This window comes from Canis lupus, chromosome 22 (assembly GCF_048164855.1).
Source record: "Canis lupus baileyi chromosome 22, mCanLup2.hap1, whole genome shotgun sequence".
Lineage (NCBI taxonomy): Eukaryota > Metazoa > Chordata > Mammalia > Carnivora > Canidae > Canis > Canis lupus.
In genome coordinates, this window is record NC_132859.1 from 8,866,801 (window position 1) to 8,890,563 (window position 23,763).

The 23,763-nt window shown below is 36.9% G+C and overlaps 1 protein-coding gene and 1 long non-coding RNA gene across 2 annotated transcripts in view; one reads left to right on the forward strand and one right to left on the reverse strand.

The window, feature by feature from the left end:
- Positions 1–4,926: 4,926 nt before the first annotated feature.
- CPB1 (carboxypeptidase B1) overlaps positions 4,927–23,763 on the reverse strand; it is a 34,193-nt gene continuing 15,356 nt past the window's right edge. The window contains exons 6-11 of the mRNA XM_072792352.1: positions 22,846–22,947; positions 19,921–20,031; positions 19,741–19,831; positions 18,686–18,888; positions 7,322–7,406; positions 4,927–5,288 (exon numbers count right to left, since the gene is read on the reverse strand). Of these exons, the coding sequence (XP_072648453.1) occupies positions 5,101–5,288; positions 7,322–7,406; positions 18,686–18,888; positions 19,741–19,831; positions 19,921–20,031; positions 22,846–22,947 (780 nt within the window). The 3' untranslated portion in view covers positions 4,927–5,100. The remainder of the gene's footprint in view (positions 5,289–7,321; positions 7,407–18,685; positions 18,889–19,740; positions 19,832–19,920; positions 20,032–22,845; positions 22,948–23,763) is intronic.
- The window catches only part of LOC140613872 (uncharacterized), a 148,127-nt gene continuing 142,571 nt past the window's right edge, over positions 18,208–23,763 (forward strand). Inside the window, exons 1-2 of the long non-coding RNA XR_012014761.1 lie at positions 18,208–18,393; positions 23,368–23,512. This is a non-coding gene — a long non-coding RNA (uncharacterized lncRNA). The remainder of the gene's footprint in view (positions 18,394–23,367; positions 23,513–23,763) is intronic.

A 23,763-nucleotide genomic window follows, 5' to 3' on the forward strand; every position in this document is an offset into this window, starting at 1 on the left:
ATTTCCTCTTAGGGTTCTGGTGGATGAAATGTTTTTCTCTTTGTGTTTTCTAGTTGGGGAGGGAGGGGTAAGATGGCAATACTAACACTAAAGTCCCTTTTGTGGCAGATGCAAGGTCATGCTACCCTTATGCAGTTGGGAATACCCATTTTACAGAGGGCAGGCAAATTCATTTTTTAGGAAATAACTTGTCCAAAGTAGCAGAGCTAGGATGTTCACAGAATTGAGATTTAAACCCAGTTCTTTGTTCTAAAATACAGCTTTTCCATGTGCTGAATTGAATGATGGAAGAAATCACTTTAAATTTGTACTCACCTACAGAATCTTGGTGGGTGGTCTTTAATGACATAAAATATGTTTTTGAAGCTACATTGGTAACTTGTTAAATCACAAAATATTTTGAATATACTAAAAATACTATAATCTCAAAAATACTGATTTGTTCACTGTCTAGCTTTTATACTTTTGCCATATTTTCTCTGTACCTCTCTGTAAAGAAGTAAATGTTATAGGAAGACCTAAAGTAATCACATCCCCACTCCTTTCCCCTTCTCTTCCTCTGTCTCAGAGATAACCCTTATTCCTAAAGCAACTTGAGGACTCTTAGAAGGCACAATAATATGGTTGCTCAAGTGTTTGTTCATTGGCTGCTTTCTTCAGGGTTTGGATACAGGGTTCAATAAATGCTTTCAGAAAGTCAAGTTGATGAAAGCCATTTATAGACCATTTTAAGTAGAATTTCCTTTTTAAAATTTTTAAAGAGATTTTATTTATTTATTTGAGAGACAGTGAATAAGAGAGCACAAGCAGGGGGAGGGGCAGAGGAGAGGGAGAAGCAGACTCCCCCCTGAGGAGGAAGCCCAAGGAAGGGTTCAATCCCAGGACCCTGGGATCACGACCTGAGCCAAAGGCAGACACTTAACACACTGAGCCACCCAGGCGCCCCTAGAATTTCCTCTTAAAAATGACTACTTCACGTTGAAAAATGTATATAGATCATTCTATAGGAAACTTCTCAGAGTCATGGTTATATATTTTTATTAGCAAAATAATACGATTTGGGAGATGCCCGTGTTACCCATAGAGCAGCTTCATTCTTCTCCCTTTGTTAGATGTGCACTAGGACATACCCTCCAGGGGGCTCCCCTTGCTCCAACCCTGTAGGTAAGGGAGAGGAGGGTTTTACAAATGCCTTCATGTTCCTGACACTGGACAAGCTTATCAGCACTAGAAACTTCCAAAATAAATGTTTGCTCCATTGCTTCTAAGGATATATTTGGTGGGGGTACAGAGTAAAAGAGCTTGACATTGCAATTAGACACATGTAAGCTTGGAGTGGCTCCTTCACCCTGTTTAGTCATTCTGGGCCTTGGTTTCCTCATCTGTACAATGGAGATGCAAATTGGACTCTGGCAAGTGCTGTGAGGGCTAAACCAGATAGCATATGTGAAAGACTTGGTGGATAGTAGGTGCTAAAAAATATGCTCGTGTCTTCTAAGCACTTGATAAAACTGCCAGGTTCTATAAACAGACTTAAAGTTGGCCATTGTCAACTGGAATATCAACATATATCATGCGGTAGATTAAAGTGGTGGCTGTGTCCCTTAAGGGGTGAAATATCTTTCTGTATTTGGTTTAATGTGGACTATTTCAGGAAACATTTTCTATGTTACAGCTTTTCTTTTTGGAGTTTTATTTTCGGATTCTTCAAGTAATATCTACTAAAAATAATTTAGCAAAATACAGAAAATTTGAAAGAAAAAATAGACATCACCCTTAATTCTAGCATTCTTCTATGTTTTCCTAAAGTCTCTTTCTGTGTGACTAGTTAAAATTGTGGAGAAGACTTGTATGTCTGTTTTTCAGGTCAAATAGGAAGGACATTTCTGTTTTATTTGGGGATCTAGGTAAATGTATGAAGGATCCTGGTATCTCTCAGGATAAGACTCTGATTATAAGTAATCTTAGACCTCTTGATATATGTTATGTATTTCATTTCTCTGTCTCTGGAATAGGACATTGACATGTGATACTTTTAAGACTTTTCACTCCTCCCCAATTTATTTAGCATCTGAAGAACAGATACAGTAGATGGATTTCAAGAGTATTCTGGAACTTTTTCTCAGAACAGGTGGGATTTCTTGGCAGGCATAGTTCTGGACAATCTTATATTATTGCATCAAAAATTATAAAAGATCTTGGCATATGTACAGAATAGATGAATTGTTGTTGGACAACATATCTTTTTAGGATTGACTTTGTAAGGTGGTGTGATGTTTCATAGGACAAATTAATCTCTTTAAAAAGATATTTAAAGTTGAATACCTCACACAACAATATTTTCCGTCTTTCTGTATCTTTGAATTCCTAGGAGTTTTATAGTAGTATATGTGTAGCCACAGTTTAAAATATTGCTTTATTTTTTAACCTATACTTTTATGCATATTTAAAAAAATTATCACTGTAAAAGAGATATCCTAGAAAATGAAAGTGAAGATTCTCTTGTGATTTTACTAGAATCTTTCAAATAATTCTCCATCTTCAAATCAAATCCAATAAACTGGAATACCTTTAGACATCTCATAAAGGATATGTTGAAAGAAAACTTTGTTGCCTTTAATTGTGGATATTGGCTTAACATTGAAATGAAGCTGCCCAGCAAAATGCTGCAGGAAACTTGTCTTCATTAGTTGAAGGAAATATGGCATTTCTGGACAAAGATGTGGGTGTGTGGCTCAGGCAATGTCAGACCTGGCTAGAGGGGGAGTGACTGTCTGCTCAAATGAGATGACCTAAGAGGATCATCAAGACCCCAGTTGGCCCCCAAATAACCTCATTTGCTGTCATGTTTCCTTCTGTTTTTTTTTTTTTCCCTGTGCCTGAAAATTTTTAGCAATTCATATAGGTTAGCTGGCAAAAGCAAGTGAATCCATGGGATATTATTCTGGATATGGAGACCTCCCATATTCCACACTGGAAAAACCAGTCAGGAAGGACTAAGGCAGACGTCTCTCTCTCTTTTTCTTCCCCTCAGTTTAGCTCAGGCAAGACACTCCTAGCCAGCTAGCTGTTGACTTTTAGTCAGCCAAAGATATAGCAAAAATGTTTCTGATGCAAGAAATCTTGGATATATGGGATTTTAAATGAGAATATTTGCATATTTACTTTCCTAGTCACTATTTTTCTTAAAAATTCCTTGGAATTTTTGAATATTCCTGATTTCTAATTTAAAGCACTCAATTTAGAGATTTTAAAGGGTTCTTTACGGTTTACACACATAACCCCTGAACTTTGGGTCACACATAGCATTTCTTAATTAGAGGTCAGTAATGGGGTGGGGTATGGGAGTGTCGTGTGGAACTGTCTATGGATTGAATAATATATGTCCAACAAGATGACTTCACTTAGGTAACTCTGGTTGAGTTAGCTTTCCAATTCCCAATATGGATATAATTTAAATAAAATGGGAAAAGATAATCTAGCTAAATTACATCTGTTTTTTTTATTACCATCAGTACTGCTTGAGAATTCATGGAAATTTCTTTTTTTTCACCTACGTGTCTATTTAAATGATGTATTACTAAATTATTTTGAAGATGATTGCTTGACAAATTGTAGCAGCTGCACTGCTACCATCTAGTGGACAATTAGTGCAATTAATCATTCTTTGGCTTGACAACTTCCAAACCATTGTGACTTCAAAGTATTCTTCTTTTGAATAGGACACTATCATAGATATTTTAACATGTTTTGCTAGATATGGAATCTTATTTTCCTTGGATCCACATAGAAAACAATGAACTTGTATTTTGAAGTAAATAGAGTAGTAGATTTTAAATTAAGAGATGCCCCCAAATTGTAACTAAATACCTATTATTATATTTTAAATTTCAAACTGCATAATACTCTCTGACATTAGCATGTTTGGTTTTAATTCTGGGAAACTTCAAGTCATGGAGTAATATTTGCCTTTTTTGTTTAAGGCCTAACACCCTTCTCTTTTATCTCCAATCTGCTTTGTAACACCCTCCTGTAACAATCTCCTTGTAACACCCTCCTGACACTCTCTTGTCCAGTCTGCTTTCCATACCTTTCTGGTATGGTATGGTATGGTATGGTATGGTATGGTATGCTTTCCATACCTTGAAACAGAGTTTAAAAACTCTGATCACCTCTTTTGCAACTGAAGCCATTTCCATGGCTCCCCATTGTTCTTAGACCAATTTTCCAAATCCTTAAGCCCTAAGCTCTGCCTAGTAGTCCCTCCCTCCCTCCTCAGCCCCTGTACAAGCCCGTTTGCCCTCAACTCTCTAGGTTCCTTGCTTTCTGGCTTTCTTCCTACTGGTTCTGCATAATTACAAGGCTTGGAAGGGACACTCCTGAGCTAATTGTGACTTATTCTTCAGGTTCCAGCACTCCCTGGAAGAGAGCCATCTCTCCATCAGGGAGGTGGACCTCGTATGTGGCCTTTTTATGTCATTTGTCTAGAACTTACTTGCTTAATATAAATTAAATGACGAATGATTAAATAATTAGTGAAAAAGCTAATTACTTTTTTCATGTCTGTCTTCCCAAATGTCCATTGAAGGCAGAACTTTCTTTTTCATTGCTCTGTCCCTAATTACTTAGCAAAGTGTTTGATACGTAGTACCTAGTTCATAAAATAAATGAGCTCAGATGAAAGCTAAAGCAAGATGGGGTGTTTTTACCTATGCTATATTTTCCTGAATTTCCCCTTACTTGTCTTCTTCCTCATGAGCCCCCATTACAACCTGTACATCTCTGCACTCTGCTAGTATTGGCAAACACCCCGAAGACTTTATCTCCAGTAGAGCTGATCCACATCATTAACTGTGTATGGCTTGCCTAGTCATTGGTTTGCAACTTTTTTTTTCTTTCCCAAAGAAGTAGACAATTTGTCAGGTCTCTAATTATAATGATTCATTTTTATTATGATCAGTATTAAAAGATCCAAGTAGTTTAACAGAGTAGAAGCTTATAAAAAGATTGGGATCTGGAAAATATCCAGGCAGACAAAAATAAGATTTCAGGATAGAAAAGAGAGTGAACACTTTGAAATAAGGTTGTCACCATTCTCTACTAGTACAGATGTTGCAGGACGTATCTGGCAAGGTGCTTGATGGCCAACAGTGTCTCCTCACAGGTTGGCCGAATCTGGGATTCGGGGAGGGCAAAGCCGTATCTGCCTTTGTCCCGGAGTTCAAAGGTAAAGGAATATTTGATTCCTTGATCATAAGCCCAGTCATCAGAGCCCCCAGCAGCAGGATCTGAAAGGTGCAAACCGCAAGAAAACAAACAAACCAAAAAACTTTAAATCCAGGAAGGAAATTAAAAACAAACAAACAAACAAAAACTAGCGATCTTTTATAATTACAACTGTTTTACTGGGCAAAATATTTTCAGTAGGCCAATATTGTAGAAAACTGGATTATAAAAGATATGGGAGCTGTTTTAAAAAAATAAGTCCAGGGACACCTGGGTTGCTCAGTGGTTGAGCATCTGCCTTCGGCTCAGGGCGTGATCCCCAGGGTCTGGGATCGAGTCCCGCATTGGGCTCCCCGCAAGGAGCCTTCTTCTCCCTCTGCCTGTCTCTGCCTCTCTCTTGCTGTGTCTCATGGATAAATAAATGAAGTCTTAAAAAAAATCAGTCCAATCTTACCTCTAAGCCTAATTCGTGGGAATGTTGTATTTAATACCCCAGGAAGTATGTAATTTATAATATAAGCTTCTCACTGTGCTTGTATGCTGTGGTAGGCAATATCATATATAATTGGTTTACAAAAGATGTATAATTTCTGGGAAGAGAATGTTTGTTTTCTAGGAAAATAGAGAAAGCTACATGATGACTGGTGATAGGAGAGAACTCCAAACCCCAATGAAACAGTGCTGAGTGATGAAATTGGAACCCCTCGAGGTCAGGGCTATGTCTTTGTTTGGTTTCCTCTGGGCCTAGCAGATGGTCTGGCATAGGTTAGGCATTTGTTTAGTTCTCCATTCAGTAACAGTTACGATGTCACTGCCTTGTGGATTTTGTATCTATTCAGTCACTAGTTCATTCGTTCGTTCATTCATTCATTCTTTCACCTGTGATTCAGTCAACAGTTGTACAGCCCTCACTGAGCAGCAGGCCATTGGCTCTACTCTGTAGATGCCAGAATAGAGGAAAGACGTGACTTCTGCCCTCCAACGGCTCACAGTGTAATAAAAAAAGAATCTTCACTGAACTAGTCTGAATAAAACATATAATGAGTTCCCAGTATATGAATAGGTGGGCTACTTCTGCTAGAACCCCCTTAGGAAAACAGTATACTCCCATATGATTAAGAACAGGTTGAAAAAAGGACCGGGATATAGAAAAACTGTATTCTATATAAAACTTAAAAAACAAAAATAAAAAACAAAACCCAGGATTTGAGCCTCTCCAACTGCATGGGAGGCTCTGTAATGACAGGATTGGGCCTTTTCCCTTGTATTTCTAGTCCTTTGAGATCTGGGGCAAAAAGAAATCATGCAAAGGCGAAGGAAAATGTAAGTAGAAATTTAAAAGAGGGCCTTCAGGATGTGTCTTCCCAGTAAATTTACACTCTGTAGCATCTAAGTGAAATATGAACTTTGAGGTCTAGTCCCTACCTAACTCTCTTGCTATGTGTCTCTTGCCACTTGCTTGAACACACCGAGTCACTGGTCAAAGGGGTTGACATCTACCCCTGGAAAGTGACCTAAGCCTGAATTAGCCCTCACACCTGCAGTCTGTTTAGTCAGGAAGACATGCCTTCTTATGCCTTTCCTCGGCAGTTGTCCTTCAGGTAAAGCTTCTGTGTCATTATCCTGGGGAGTCCTCCCTGATACTGTGGGATGGGCTGGTTGGTGCTGGAGTGTGTTCTTTCCTTGTGTATCCTGTTATAGCATCTAACACTTCCTATAGTTAGTTTTCCTGCTGCCCTAGTGTGTATTCTTTGAAGACTGTGCTGGTTCCCCTCCTTCCCTTTCTCCTTTTCCCCTCCTTCCCTTTCTCCTTTCCTCTTGCCTTCTCTCCATTCTTCCTCCCTTTCTTCCCTAGCACCTAGTGAGGACCTGGCACATAGTAGTGGATGCTCAATGGATGTTTACCAAGAGCACGTGTTTCTTGGGTTGAAAGGGATATTTTTTCTGAACAGAAAACTGATACATGCCGTATAAAAAATTCACTGTCAGGCAAAAGCCACATGCTTTAAATGATCTGAAAGGAAAGGCTCTGGGAACCATTTGTCGCCTTTTTAGGCATGTGGTCTCTTTGCACCATTCTGAAGCCAACACTCACAGATTGTTGTAGCTCCCGGGCCATATGTGTACTTGGTGCCATGCAGGGTGGCAAGTTCTTTTACAGTAGCTTTAGCCAGGGCATTCTGCAAAAGAAGCAGTAGTTCGTGAGTTAAATAAATAAAAGCACATGCTGACAACAAACAAACATCTGTACGTTATTTTTAAGACATCAAAGAGGTGTAAGACCCACTTTGGGTCAGTTTTATACCTGCTCAGTGCCCATTCTAATTTTTCTAGCTAACCTAGTCATGTGATCCAAGTGAGTGTTGTGAAAACATGTCTTCCCTAATGCCCTCTCCAGGCAGTCGCTCTGAGCTTCCCTCTGTAGCACACAGAATGTGTCAGATTGTGGCAACACCATGGGCTGGCCTCTGAGTTATCAGGGACTTTTTCTGTCTTTTATCTCATTCTTCAGGGTCTACACCAAGGCTTACCACTTAATGGTCGTCCAGGAACTATTTGTTGGAACTCTGAGGATAATTACCACTCTTCTTACCCTCTTATTTGAGAATTAGGTCTTTACATTCATTTTAAATAATCGTTGGAGTAAAGTATGGGTCATAGCAATAACTTCTACTTTAGTCAGAGGACAATCTTTTACTTTCTTTTCTTTTTTATTTGCATAGAACCTAGTATGTCATTTTTCCTCCCAAATATTCTTACTTAGGCTTGTTAAACTTCTTTTTTTTTTTTTTAAACCTTAGTTCAGGCTCAAGAAATGAGGCTATAGCAGTCTATAACTGTCCCAGATATCACATTCATTGATATAGTAAAATGTCACAGTGTATTAAGAATTAGGTTATGTCTAAGAATTAGTTTGGCAAATCCATATTGTCTCTGGAGCTTGTAAGAGAAAAGCAGGAGAAAAGGAGGTCTCTGTGGTTGTACAAAGAGGTTGTCAACCTAATACAGGTAAAGAAAAATCAAATACATGCAAAATACCCCCCACCCCCAACAAAACAAAACAAAAACTACCTGGAAATGTGGCAGGTTATAAAGCCAGGATAAGATAGGATTATATGAAATGGGGGAGGAGTATTAAAAGCTACACATATGAATGATTGGATACTCAATACTGTGGTTACTGCCGGCAGGGGGATATTTGGGAATTGGCAGTTCCAGGGATGAGGGTGGTTTTAGCTTGGAAGATTTTACACTGAAGAATTAGACAACATCTATGCTATTTCAAAATGAAGAACACTCGATTTACAGAATTAAAAAAAAAACGGCAAATATTATGTGTATTTTTTTCTTTGAGAAGCAGCTTCATTTTCTCAAAAGATCCATTGCTTTTCTGTGCCCCTGCCCCCCAACTCTTCAGGGACAATGGCTCTGTACCTCCATCCCCCATGTGCTGCAGACTTCCTAACATCCACTGACATATACTGCATATTTAAATGAATCACTTGAAAAGTAAGGCCTGACTTGACTATCTTGGGAATACAGATTTGAAAATCTGATTGTTTACTACAGGAGAATCAGCCATAATTCATTCTGGTTATGAAACTAGCTATATTTCATACTTTGGCATCATGATTATGTCTTGTACATATGCTTGGAAAGCTATGAGGTTGGTGATGAAATCAAAATACTCCTCGTTTTACAAAGTAGCAGCTTCCTTTAGTCCTTGTTTTAATATCAAAATCAGTTTAGTAGTATCTTATGTCAAATTGACAAGGGCATATCTATAAAACTTCAGAGTTTCAGCTCCCAAATTGTTAATGCTTCCCCAGCCAAGTGGTAAATTAGAAAATTTAAAAAGAATTTTAAAATATAAGTCATGATGTTCTGGTCTGGTCCACTGAAATGGTGTAATCAGTTTCTTGGAACTAATTTATTATTCTCAGAGTTTTGGAACAGTAACTTGAAAATGTTAGGGTTTTACTTCCCCTTTTTCCCCATCTGGTAAATTAATATCTGCTTCCTCTTACTGCACTAAATCTTTACTGTTGTGATCTAAATGTATAGTTCCTATTATTTAATCTTATTCTAACCAATGCACTAGAGCTAGGTCTTCTCTCCACCTTTTAGTATAGGGTCTGTTGCAGATTGAAATGAAGGTAATAAGTTAATAATTGCATAATGTCTAGAATATATTCAAAACCATCCTGTGGGGATGTGAAATATGGTGAGGTACTAATTTTTTTTAGTAAGTAAATAGTACATTTTTTTACTATTCCATAATTTCTTTGACTTGCCATTCATCTCGGGACATCCGTAGTTATTTTTCTGTAAGGCAGAAACTCTGATTATAAAGAACTCTTATTCCTTTCCTACTTTACCATTCTGAGGCTTTTCATCTGTTCTGGTTTCTCCCCTTCCCCTTGAAGCTTTGAATTATTGCTTCTAGTTAGAAATACAATTCTACTAAGTTCTGGGGATCTAAGGTACAGCATTATGACTATGGTCAGCAGTACCGTACTGTGTACCTGAAGGTTGCTATGAGAGTAGAGCTTTAATGTTATCACCATAACAAAACAACATAACAGCAGCAACAACAAAATGGTAGTTGTGTGAGGTCAAGATTGTGTTAACTAATGTAGTGAACATTTCCCTGTATATATGTGTATCAGATCATTACATTATACCCTTTAAACTTACACAATGTTATATGACAACTATATCTTAATAAAGCTGTAAAAAAAGAAGTATGATTCTTCAGGATTAGTTCCAAACAGTTATGAAGACTAGAGAAGATTTAAGACAAGAAGATCATCATCATCATCTATTAAACTCCTGTGTGTCTGTTGACCTTCACGTCTCAGTATGTTTCGTGGTGTAACGTAATATAGGAGTTATCTGACAAAACTGAAAGGGGCCTACTTGTGATCTGTTATCTCTTTTGACATATCAACTTATCATTTTAGTCATAACTACCATTAGGGCCACACAAAAATGTTCAGTTTGCCTTTCCTCAGACTGATAACCAAGTGCTTTCTGATACTGCACAGGCATCTTCTGGAAGCAATTGTTATGCCTTTGGTGCTGACCATAATATATAAGATTGATGTTAGTTTACAAAGGATGTTAATATGTTCCTGTCACTGGTGCACATTGCAGGAACATTTAGTTTGTGTCAGCCTTTGCTCTCCTTGTCCTCAGTTGCTCTGTCGTCTTGCTGCCTACCTCATCACTCATCTTCTGAGTGTCATCTCATCACCACATCTTTCAGTGGCTTTCTCACCTTCAGTTGAAGTGCAGCTTCCTTTCTGGGCATAAAGAGCATGATCTAGCCCCTTCCTTCTCTTTCAGTCTGCATTATTGGCTGTGTATTCTGTGTTCCGTTTGAGCTAGGTTTCCCCAAACTTCTTCCTTATACACCTGTTCCTGCCTCTTACCTCCCTCACTTTGAATGTCCTTCTCCGTTTGTTGGAATCTTCTTCTCATCTTTGTTCATTTGGAGATTTACTGTTGTTCTTCTAGATTCAGTTTTAGTGTCACTTTCTTTTTGAAGCTGCCCCTAACTCTCTTATGGAGCATTGATTCCCCCTCCTCTAACATCACCGTGAGGCTAACATCACCGTCAGAGTTCCTGTCATCCTGTTCTATAATGAGTTGTTTTTGCATCTATTTGCCTCCCAGGCGAGTTCACTGTGGGAAGGGACTCTTGGCTATTTATTTTGTATTCTCAACAGATTTTGTATAGCATCTAGCACATGGTTGGTTGATAGAGTCTTATCCTAGGACTGAGGCATTATAGATGGCCTGATTTGGGTGGGTGTTCTTGATACTGAGTGCTGCAAAGGCTGTGATGAATATGAGTGGAGACTGGGGATGTTTTAGGGAGGGTGGTGATACCATGTAGTGATGGTTGTTGGGTTGCCACATTTACACAATGACTTCTGCTGTGCATTTTACTTATTTCCATTAATTTTTTTTTTTTTTTTAATGAAGTCTGTGGACCCTTTCTCTCTGCCCCTCTGAGGTCAAGAGACAAAAAAAAAAAAAAAAAAAAAATCAGAACAGACATTAATTGACCAAAATATCATATTTTAAATTCCAATGATCTTAACAAAAATCCCTGGAATCAGTGTGGGTCTTTTCTTTTGAAGAGTTCAAATAGTTTCACAAATGTTACTCATTTATCTTTCCAACACTATCTGTCCACATTTCATCGGCATAGAATTTTCTCGCAGAATGGAATGCCACGTGGGGCAGCACGCTCAGTGGGAATGTTCCAACCAAGCTGGGTGACTGACCCCAGGCAGGAATGGTAAAAGAGAGATAATTCCTGCATTTGCTAAAATGTTAGAGTGGTAACTCCTTCCCCTTGTACATTTCTGTGAAAAGGGACTAAGACAGCTGACGAAAGACCCGCAGAAGCAATAGCACATCAGAAAGCGTTATCCACATCTTGAAACTCCAATTAAAGACACTTTCTATACAACCTGTCATTTGAGGAACATCTTACATCCTTGCTCAATGGGTTCAAAATAAGAACTAACATTTACATAAAACCTTAGACTTTACAAAGAGCTCTTGATAAGGGCTAGATATTTTTATCCCCATTTTACGGATAAAAGAACTGAAACTCAGAGAGGATAAAAGAACTTTCCCAAGGGCATGCAGCCCCATAAGTGGCTGACTTGAGCTAGGTTCTTCTTGCTTTAAATCCTGTGCTCTTTTTCACTTCTCCTTGTGGCCTTCGAATACTTCAAAAGAAGTGTTGCTGGAGCTGGTTTTACCAATTGTAAAGAACAGAAGGAAGCTAAATATAAATCAGCCTCAGAGAAAACTTTGCTTTCAGTCAAGGCCAAACATGGCCAGCCTTTATTAATCCTTAGATATGAGTTTCCTACCATGTCTTATGCATGTTCTCTTTTGTCACCTGTTTTCTTAAAAAGAGGCCTTGGTCATAGAGCAAAAGACAGAGAGAGTCTAAAATGTCACATCTAACTCAAAGCCCAAGAGACAAAAGACCAACTAGTGTAATGTTTCCCAGGCTCTGAGCTCCAGGGGGCTGGTAAGATGAATACGGTGAGGGTGTTCTTTTCCGCTGACCTGCCTTCCCAGGTAACATGTGATCAGGAAACCCCTGCCTCATGGCTGTGCTCATGGTCCTCGTTGCAAGCCAGTGTCATGGGAGGTGGGGGGCCGCCTCTTCTAATCTTCCACTGGTCCATTATTACAGTACAAGAAAACAAAAATTCCAAACTGACTATGGGTTATAAGCCAATTCGAAGGAAATTTTCTCCAGAACTTTGTTTCTAACTTGAAGTTCTGAGTTTAATTATTCCTCTGGGTGAATACATGTGATAATGGAAGCATCAAAATGATCTTTAACTGCGGTTTCCTTCCTTCTGTTCTGTGATAATGGGTAACTTACACCAAGGGACCAATGAGGAATTTAACTTTTATAATTTTGATGCAAGAGGAGAAGCCCGCAAGGCCTACAAGCAGGCACTGAGGAGAAAGCCTTTGGGATTTGAAAAAAACAAATACGTTTCTGAGAAAAACAGGAGGATAAACAAGCACAAGCTCTGGTTGCAAAGCCTGAGATTAGAGAAAGGCAAGGAGTTAGGGGAAAGGCTTGGCTTGGGAGAGCAGAGCCTGCCCATCTTGGCAGAGCCTCTGGGGAGTGTGGGAATGCTTTCACTGATGTAAAGCAATTTTTTTCTTTGGCTGGTCTGCATGCATATTCTTAAGCTCTTTAAAATTCAGGGAGAATGTGAAACATGAGTCAGCTGAAGTTGCAAAGTCTAGAGAATTTTTGTGTGTGCATGTGTGTGGAGGTGATACTTCTTCCAAATAAATTATTAAAAAATAAATGCTGTATGATGGGAATGTACTAGATCTCTTGCACTTTCAGATTCATAGAACACTGTAAAGTATTTATGAGGAGGGTGAAAGCCAGGGGCCTTTAGCCAGGAATGTGACTCTGTTCTTATCTAAGCTTAAAGCAGGGTTTCTCAACCTTGGCACTCTTGACATGTGGGCTGGATAATTCTTTGTTGTGGGGGCTCTCCTGTGCATTGTAGAATGTTTTCGGCATCTTCTGGCCTCTACCCACTAGATGCCTGTGGTACTCCCATGGTTACGACAACCAAAAATGTCTCTCCAACATTGCCAAATGTTGGAGGTAGGGAAGGGGCTGGGAGGGGGGCAAAATTGGTTTAAAAGAAATCAGATAAAAGACATAATTATGGTAAACATGAGTGTATTTTAGAAAAAGAATTAAAAAGGAAGACAGCTGGTTTTGAAGGTGCTCTGAATGCCTATCTTCTTCGCTGATGATAGTACAAGTGCCTCTTAACCACTGCTATTAGGTCAACTCTGCTAAAATACACTTTACTAGCAGGATTGCCAGACTTAGCAAAAAATATCGCATACTCAGTTAAATTTAAATTTCAGATAAACAGTGAATACTTTTTCAGTATAAGTCTTCAATATTTAGAAGATATTTATACTAAAAATTACTTGTTCTTTATCTGAAATTGAAATCTAACTGGGAGTCTGGTATTTGACTTGGCAATCCTATTTACCAGGTTACTGGCTCTGGGGCCTGCTACAACACAGGACTCAGTGTGACATTTTAAGTCTCTCCATAATCTCATTACTTCACTTCCACTCTTTCACAAGAACACTAGAAAACAGGCTGATCCTTCTCTTTCCATACCCATTTTTCAACCCTCTTGTTGCACATTTGTTGGCTCTTTTCTCTGCCTAAAGTGTACTCTTCTGTTCTCTATCGCCCAAATCCTGCCCATCCTTCAGGGTGCAGAAGAAATGGTTTCTCCTTTCTGTAACCTTCACCAAATAGCTTCATTACATATTACCATTTATTTCCTGCCCTAAATTCCTACTACTGTGCTTAGTTTGAAACTCCCAATTTTGTACTTCTCTTGTATGGTTTCCGGTATCTGAGTTTTACCATTTCAATAGGGCCCTGCATTCTTAATAGCAAAGACCGTGGTTTATGCTACTCAGTGAAATTTTTGGTAATTGTCTGATGAGCCGTGTACTGACCAGGCCCCTGTAGGAGAATTTTAACAGGCAAAGAAGTCACTTAAAAAGTATAGTGATAAAGCAACAACTGGTTTCTCTAACTAAATAAATTCTGCATTTTATTTTAGAATATTATAAGTGAAATTGAAAAATTCTGAAAAAAGTACCTGAAATGGATATTTTGTGCTGCAGGTCCTGTCTCCTAAGCTGCTGGTAGCCTGCTTGACAGTGTGACTATGGCCTTGTTATTATTGTTATTAGGCAGGGACATGGGGACAGCGGTGATTGGGTGTGCACATGGCCCTGCAATTATCCACCTTCTAATCACAACATTTCTTCCCTCTGATTTTTATGTTTGTCTCTAATCATGTCTTGCTTTATGCTCACATGCTTGGGTGGAGCAGTGGATTTCTATCTTGGTGGCTCATTAACTCAAATTTTAATTAAGAGATAGTGAGGTACCAGTTGTCTGGAAGGTGTTAGACTTTGGAAGCAGTTTCCTATCTTTTGGTTAAGTTTAAGAATTTTTCAGGACTGTCATCTTTCTCCTGGTTAATGAATATTTGCTCATGAAAGTATACGGCCAGAATCATAAAGACGGAGTCCTGAGAAGTTAGGCATTTCAGCTGACCACTGGAAATCCTTAGCAATGTCCAGGGACAGAGATAATAAGGTATTTGTGTGATGAAAGACTATTTGATGAATGTTCTGCAAAATGGCTACCAATATAGAACATGGTCACACAAGTGTGTATGGGTATCTGGACATTGGGGCAGTCTAGGAAATTCTTCAGGACCCAATAGCTCTGGGCCCAACAGTGCCTGTACTACTGGTGTTGGCTTAGCCAAACCTTCACTGTTTCACCTGGAAAGTGAGAAAGCGGAACCAAAGAAATTCCAGGATTTCTAGCTGTAAAATTTTGTGCTGCTTATGTAGAAATGTGGTGTGAGATGTATGCCCTGAGTCAGCACTGTGGTGTAGTGTGTAGTGCATATCAGCTTCTAATTTGGTCATTCTGAGGAATGGTTCAAAATATTAGGTTGGCCAGTTATTATTCTGCATTTCCTGCTTTTGGACTTAGAAATGGCATTATGGTAATAATTATAATTATTAAAAGTGCTACATACACCTCTTTTGGGGGAATGTAGACCAAGGATTTGGAGCTTCTTCCATGCTCAATAAATAAATGCAAAGATATGGATAGGTTGAGGAGCCTTTTCAATTAAGTCTCCTAGTTTTTATTTACTCTGGCAATAATGAGGTCATACAATTCAATATTTCATTATCCTTCAGAATTTTGAAAATGTAAGTATATTCTTTATGTGGGCCTTGCAGCTTCCTTTGAAGATAGTGATACCTCCATATTGAAGAAGTCAACACTGAGGAACTGGAAGGTGTATGAAGCCATTGGAAACTCACAGTAACTTTGTATTCTTTCTTTAAATAATATAGTATAAATAATATAAAAGCAGATAGCAAACTGAAAAGCATTATATATGTAAGGTATTTTTACGATTCTTCATACTTTTTACTGATCTGCAGATACATTTTTTGGTAGCTTTCTTTGTAATCTTTATTACTTCTGTTCTTTTGCTTCATTGGTCTTTTGCATTTTTCTCTCTGCCTTTCTTCCCTCTGAAGATTGTCTTATGATATAAATAATTTTCGATGATGTACATGTAAGATTTTTCATAAATGAAGCCACATACATTTTTATCATGACTCAGATATCAAATATTGCTATATATGTCCTAACTTTGGGCTGACAATGTTAATATAAGTACAGAATAATTTCCTTCAATTTAGAGTCATGTTCTCCTTGAAGCATTTTTGAAGCATTTTTTTTTTGCTACAAATATAAGCTGAAAATTTTTATAAGTGTAAAGATAAGTAAGAATCACATCTGTATCTATGCACAGAATTCTGGATAAGATAAAGCCCACTTTGCATTACTTTAAGAAATTCTGAGTTATCCATAATGTGATATAGTAAGAATGCATCTTATTAGTCTTTTCCTACTGTTAGTTTTCTATAGTCGGGTCACATATTTCTAGCTGAAAATTCATACAGAAGCACTAGATTTGGATGGAACATTTATTGTGCCTAGATAAAGGCTTTTACTTTGTTTTTCTTGATATCTTCATTAAAAATAAAAACCATGAAAAAGATAATATTTTTCTTTATGAGAGACTTATTCTCTTTTGGCATATATATATATGTATATATATGTATGTATATATGTATATATATAAATATGTATATATATATATACACACACACGCTCCTTAAACACTATGGTTATGAGTTGTTCTTGCAAAATGTGCTTAGGAAGGAAGTGAATTGGAATTATGCAAAATAAGAAAAATATGGAAAGCATCTCTAGTTATTCAAAAGATTTGAGTTGCTTTGGGGTGCTGAACTAAATTCAGATTCCCAGTGAATCAACTAATCAGATTAACATTCACCTTAGATATTACTAGTGGGATTTAAATATTTCTTTTAAGATGCTAGGCAAAATCTTAATCATAGAAAAAAATTGTTGGAAATTAAAGTAACTTTTATTTTATTTTATTTTATTTATTTTTTATTTTTGGAAATTGAAGTAACTTTTAAATCAATTAGTGTGATATACATGCAATTAAATTTTGCAGTCTAGCCACCTATCTTATTTTGCTTGGAAAAGATAAAGAGTAGCATGTACTTCTTGAATTTATTAGTTTTGTGAATACAAAATTAAACATCCAAGATAGATTATTTTATACGGTTTGTGCTTTTGTTGAGAATAGATTATGAATATTTTATTGTGATATAATTGTTTATTCTACTTCTTTGCTAATTAGAATTAACTTATTCCTCAAATAAGAAAAGGTATTGAAATTTTGTAAAGCAGCTCATTTTCAGAGAACACTCTAAGTTTTTCTGTTAGCACTTGTTGTAGAATTTATGTTTGATACTAGTTATATTAAGCAATTTGGATATATTATTGTTACACTTAATGTGGTTTATAATTTTAGTTTTAATATTTTACTTCTTAACTCATTGGTGCTTAGTTATTATGGCTTTGTCTTTTTCTTTTCTGATGTGGTACAATTTAAACATATTCACATGAATAAAGCAAACAACATAGCTCCACCTTCCCTCCTCTGGGACTTAAATCTGGGATTGAAATGAGGAGCTGACCACACCCATCTCTGGGATAACAGGACTTTGAGCACCCACTGGGAACACTTAACAGATGGAGCATAATTGGAAAACTGAAATAGTTAAAGGTTCCAACTAATGATGTTTTCCTTTGTTTTTTTGGCTCTGGAGAGAGAAAATGTGAAGCTTTTTGAAAAATAGCATTTTTTTTTTTAAATGAAAAGGACGTGGCCAACTATTAGCTATCAATTTTCTAAGAAGCTGAGTTATTTTTCCATTTTGCTCTTAACAAAATATTTATAGCATTACATGTTTTATTTGGTCTCTGAAAGACTGAAAGTACAAAACAACCATTTCCAGTTATTAAAGTTACCGGGTCTTCAAATTTATGCATTTAGGTAAGCCAAATATCTATGTCATTGTTTAAGTGCAACACTTTTTTTTAGCATAACTCAAATGCTTTAAATCTTACACTTGTTCTTTTAGATCACTAATCCCAACTTCTGGTAGCCAGATGTTTCATAAATTAGAAAAAAAATCGTTTGAAGGGTTCAAACCTGCTGATTTAAAAAAAAAATTATGCATTGATATGTGATATTTGTTAATGTGATTGCTATAAAACTCTTGTATTACTTAACTTTTCTTGTGGTTATATCATGATTCTCTAACAAGATTGCTAGTTTTTTGAATCATGGATACTTAAATTTTTTTTTTGCATTATTTTCCATGTTTAGTAAGGACTCATTCATATCATTTGTTCATTGATTGTTTACTTCTTTGTCTCTCCTGATCAGCAGCGAACTAAGCAATTTTAGGATCTCATCGCTTAACACAGTATCAACCAAATGTGCCAAATTCCTAATGACATCTGCCATGCTCCGCCTATGTCAAATCCAGTTCAAGACAACTTGACAAAATTGACTTTCTGGTTGTGTGTGATGAAGCAACTTTGTTGATTATCCCAGATGCATCTGAAATCATCATGTGAGTTAGTATTGTGGTAAAAGCAGGAATAAGTGTACCTATTGACATTTTGAAGATTAGTGCCTAAACTGGCTTAACATGTTGGGAACTGTTTCCTGTATCAAAAGCCTATCTCTTTTAGCTAATTTATCTAGCCAATTCTGGATTCCCTGTAAATCTGTAGTACGATTTTTGCTTCTGCTATTAAATGAATCATGGAACCTTCAGAAATTGTTCTTAAATTTTTTTCTCAGGAATAGGATTTTAAAAATCTTAACAGTGAAATACCATATTTACTACCACAACTACTTACCAACTCAGCATTGTTCTCTGTGAGTTTATAATCATAGGAATAAGGGTAGAGCATCATTTGAGAGTATGAGTGGATTGTCAGATATGCTTTAATGGAAGAGAGGTTGCTGCGGATGAAATTAGCCAGGGCCTTGGTCTCTTTTTCAGACTCTGCAGCAGGTCCACAGTAAGTTTCATCACAGGGGTTCCGAGAAGCTCCAATTTCTAGAGAAACATGTTGTTAATAGAATGGTCACCTACTAAAGTTATCACAAGGCATGTTTCAAACTTTCAAATTGGAAAATTAAAAATAAGCTGTTTTTACAGGAGTCCTTATGATAATGTGGCATATATTATAAAGCATGCATGCATTTAGTCACAAGATTAGGTTGGTATGTTAGTTAAAAGCTAATAGGGGGATCCCTGGGTGGCGCAGTGGTTTGGCGCCTGCCTTTGGCCCAGGGCGCGATCCTGGAGACCCGGGATCGAATCCCACGTCGGGCTCCCGGTGCATGGAGCCTGCTTCTCCCTCTGCCTCTCTCTCTCTCTGACTATCATAAAAAAATTTAAAAAGAAAAAAAAAAGCTAATAGGATAAAAGTTGCATGTAAAATCATCAGTGTGTTCTTGTGTAGTAATATACAATGAGATCAATAATATAGAAGAAAATTATAAGTAGGAGACAAGCTAATATCCATGAGAAATTTCCTTATTACTATAATCATTTTCTGAGAGTTGAATCACAAAATTGGAATTATATCACAATTTCATTTAAATAATTTTTAAATGACTGTCTCCTCTAGATTATACATTTCGAAGTAGTAGGATTATGTCTGGATTGTTCAGTCTTGTGTTTCCAGCATCTAACACAGCTGGGAACACAATAGAGCACGTGATATTTTTTTTTTTTTTGAGTGAATAAATAAACTGTTTATTTTCTGTGCTTTTAGAAAGGTAGAATGCTAAAATATGAAACTTGATATTTTTTCTTGTTTTAGACACTGTTGTGTTTTCCTGTGTTATTTTTCCTCCTATGCTTTTCAACAGATTCTTGCAGAAAGGTCAATCAGATACTTACTGCACCAACCAGCATCAAAATTTCTGTTGGGGTCTGTGCCAACGCAGTTAGTTCCAGCCTGAGTGGAGCGGGTCTTTCTCCACATTCGGTTCTGAAAGTGGATGATGTGGTTAGGCCAAGTATAATAGAAAGTGGATTGGTTTTAATTTCATCAGCCCCTCTGAGTATTGGTTCATATACCTTGGTCCAGGTGTAGACGTAGCCATCAATATTGACCACAGGCAAGACATAAAAGTCTAACTTGTCGAGAAGTTCTGTCATGTGGATCTCTTGTCCATAGGTGCGAATAGCCTGTGTGTGAATTAGGAAGAGAATTTCATGGTAAAATGGAATGTGTGAGGCTACTAAAATTTACATAGACTGGATGAATGTTCACTTTGGTAATGGAAGCTATATCCCCTATTGAAGTGGACATTATTGATATTTAAGAGGCAGTTAGCAAAATATTACCCATAATTTTGGTTAAAATAGTTTCTTTTTAAGATTTTATTTATTTATTTGACAGAAAGGGAGAGAGAGAGAGTGAGAGAGCACACAAGCAGGGAGAATAGCAGGGAGAGAGGGAGAAGCAGGCTCTCCGCTGAGCAGAGAGCCTGACATGGGGCTGGATTCCAGGACCCTGGGATCATGACCTGAGCTGAAGACAGATGTTTAACCAACTGAGCCACCAAGGCCCCCCGAAATAGTTGTTTTTAATCCTTCTCTGTTTCCAGGATATTCTATCTATATATAACTCACATAATTATTTATTTAACTTTTTACTATAAAGATGGCCAAAGATTTAATAAAATTAAATACTTTTAAGAAACATATATTCACTTTGTAGTAGTAACTGCAATATTTTTTTTTCAAAGTCAGTAGGATATCAGGGCAAGACTTATTTTTAGTAAGTAAAAAATGTCTATGGATGGCTGTGCATGTTTCTGATATCATCTAGAAATTTATTTAACTTTTATGAAACCTCCTGCAGATAGTCTCACTAGAGAGAGTATCCAGAAAGGAAGAAGAATGAGAAAGCCTCCCATTATGAAGTGAGCTCACACTGATGGATTTTGGGTGGCTCTCACCAAGGCTCTAGGCTGCATAATCATGAGTCTCCTTCTTACTCTTCTATACTGAGTAAGGAACCCTGTTAAGAGACTAGTACTCTTTGCTAAGCAAGTGGACATTTCTCTATGAATGAAGGAACTCATGCTCATTCCATTTATTATGTTCTTTCACTCATAGTTCCTCAGCTCCAGGATCATATTAAACCTAAATTCAACTCTTTCCTGAATAGACTTAAAAATATTTAAGGCTTCCATATATTAATAGTTTTTATCTACTTTTCATGACTCTTTAAAATGCATGATCTTTAGGCTGGAAAAGCTATAGAACCATGTTCTTTTAGTGGTCTAATCTTGGTGATAACCAAAATAATGATAAAAGTTTTTTCCTTCTGTACAGCAGATGGTGAGATATCCATTGAAGTTAAATGGTTAGAATTGGATACAAAACATGTCTAGAAACCAAGATCATGACAAATAGATACAGAAGTGTTTCACACAAAAGACAGTATATTGTATATAATAATATTCTTATATTTTAGAAGTACTTCAGTATTTTAAACTTTTATTTTATTTTATTATTTTACTTATTTATGATAGTCACAGAGAGAGAGAGAGAGAGAGAGAGAGAGAGAGAGAGAGGCAGAGACATAGACAGAGGGAGAAGCAGGCTCCATGCAGGGAGCCCGACATGGGATTCGATCCTGGGTCTCCAGGATCACGCCCCCGGCCAAAGGCAGGCGCTAAACCGCTGCACCACCCAGGGATCCCAGTATTTTAAACTTTTAATTTTGAAGTGATTTTAGGCTTAGAGAAGAGTTGCAAATACAAGGAATTCCCATATACCCTTCACTCAGCTTCCCCTAATGTTATCATCTTACTTAACCATGGTACAATGATAAAAGGGAAGGAATTAACATTGGTACAATAATATAAATTAAACTATGGGTTTTATTTAAAGTTCACAGCTTTTCCACTGTTACCCTTTTTCTGTGCTAGGATACAATATACAGTCCCACATTGCACTGGTTGTCACGTCTCTGTAGTCTCCTCTTTTCTGTGAGAGTTCTTCAGTCTTTCCTTGTCTTTTATGATTTTGACCGTGTTCCGGAGTACTGGTCTGTTTGCTTTGCAGAAAGTCCCTTAATTTGAATTTGTCTCATTTTTTTTATGATTAGAAGAAGGCTTTATGAATTTTGAGGAATGATACCATACAGATGATGTGTCTTTTCAGTACATAATATCAGGGGGTTCGTGATACTGATTGTCTTTATGCTGGTGATGTTATTGGTGATGTTAATCTTGATCCCTTGGTTAAGTTTCTGCTAAGTTTCTCCATTGTAAAGTTTGCCTTTGTAATTTTGTACATATTTTTGGGGAGATACTTTGAGACTGCAAATATACCATTTGTCCTTGAACTTTCACTCATTAATTTTTGCAAACATACGTAGGTTTTCATGAAATGGTTATTGCCCTTGTGTTCTAATGATAATTTTCTGGCTTGTTCATTGTTTGTACATCCTTAGTTGTAATTGTTCTTTAAGAGAAAGTTGTTCCTTCTCTCCCTTTTATTTATTTATCGAATAATTTATCTGTATCAATATGGGCTCATGGATATTTTAAAAATTCAGCTAAAGGGCTTTTACATATATTTTATTATTAGAATTATAAGGAATGAAAAACAGTATCATTTGCAGTAGGGACTGCCATGTATCGTTTTCTTCTTTTTTTTCTGAAGTATACAATGATTATTGTTCAGAAGATAATGATCAAGCTAGTGGTTTATCCACAATCATTAACTTTTAAATGATCTATGTAGTATACTGCTGGTTTCAGACGAGTCAAATCTAAATAAATACAATTTGATAACTGTCTTAAAATCTTACCTTACAACGGTCTCTTGTGAAAGTTGAAACTAATACCCAGAAATGGAAACTTGGAATTATGAGTTTTTTCTGTGTTATTATTCTCCCTTATTATAGCTAGATTATAAGAAATTGACTTAAATAAAAAATATTTTCTACTTCCCTCAGCCAAAAATTGTTCTACATAGACTGACCTCTCTCACAAACCATTGGCAAAATGCAGGGGAAATCCATTCTCTGGCATGGAAACCACAGTCCATGAAAATGGCAGGCTTATTTTGTCCAGCTTTGCCAACCTATTGCAAACAAAAGGAAAAGGGAAATGGTGATTTATCACATTCAGAGGTTAACATTCACAGCCCTTCTGGGCTTTGGATTCAACAGGTGAAACTTGACAGCAGCAAGAGATATATCCCGTGATTAAATTAAAACATAATACTAGCACAGTATGTTCTTGCCTCTAGATACAATGTTTGAGCTGAAGGCTTACATGGCTGTTTATTATTTTTATTAAGCTTGACAAGCTCATATTTTCAGAAGATGCTGATTACCCTGCTTAATTGTACTCACGTGGAGGTTATTTTCAGCTGCTATTATTAGGTGACATGACCAAGACAACTGGGTGAGTAATTAGAAGTAATCATGATTGTTGCTAATCTTGTAAGAATTTTTCCTTCTTTCCCACTTACTCCTTGTCTTTTTATTTTCTTCATTAGAATTACATGACAAAAATGGCATTAGAGGATGACAGAAACAAATCGTTGATACGCTTTGTAATGTTGTCTGATAGACGTGAAGTTTATGAACCTCTTTAGCAAATGGATTTGCAAACAACATCTGGGAGAGAAGAATTTCATCAAGGTAGGTGATCATTTACATTGCTTACAGGAATGTGGTTAAATTTATAGGACTTCTCTTATTTTATTGCATTTTCCTTTTGAATAAATCAAAATAATGATTTAAAAATCCACATATGATAAAAGAAGCTGGGGAATCTGTTTGATTCCCTGGGGCATATAGGCAGGGAAAGAGTTATAACAATGTTTGGGATGAGCATGTCTGGGAAACAGATGTTAATGTGTTAGAATTCATTGATTTAAAGCCTTGAGACA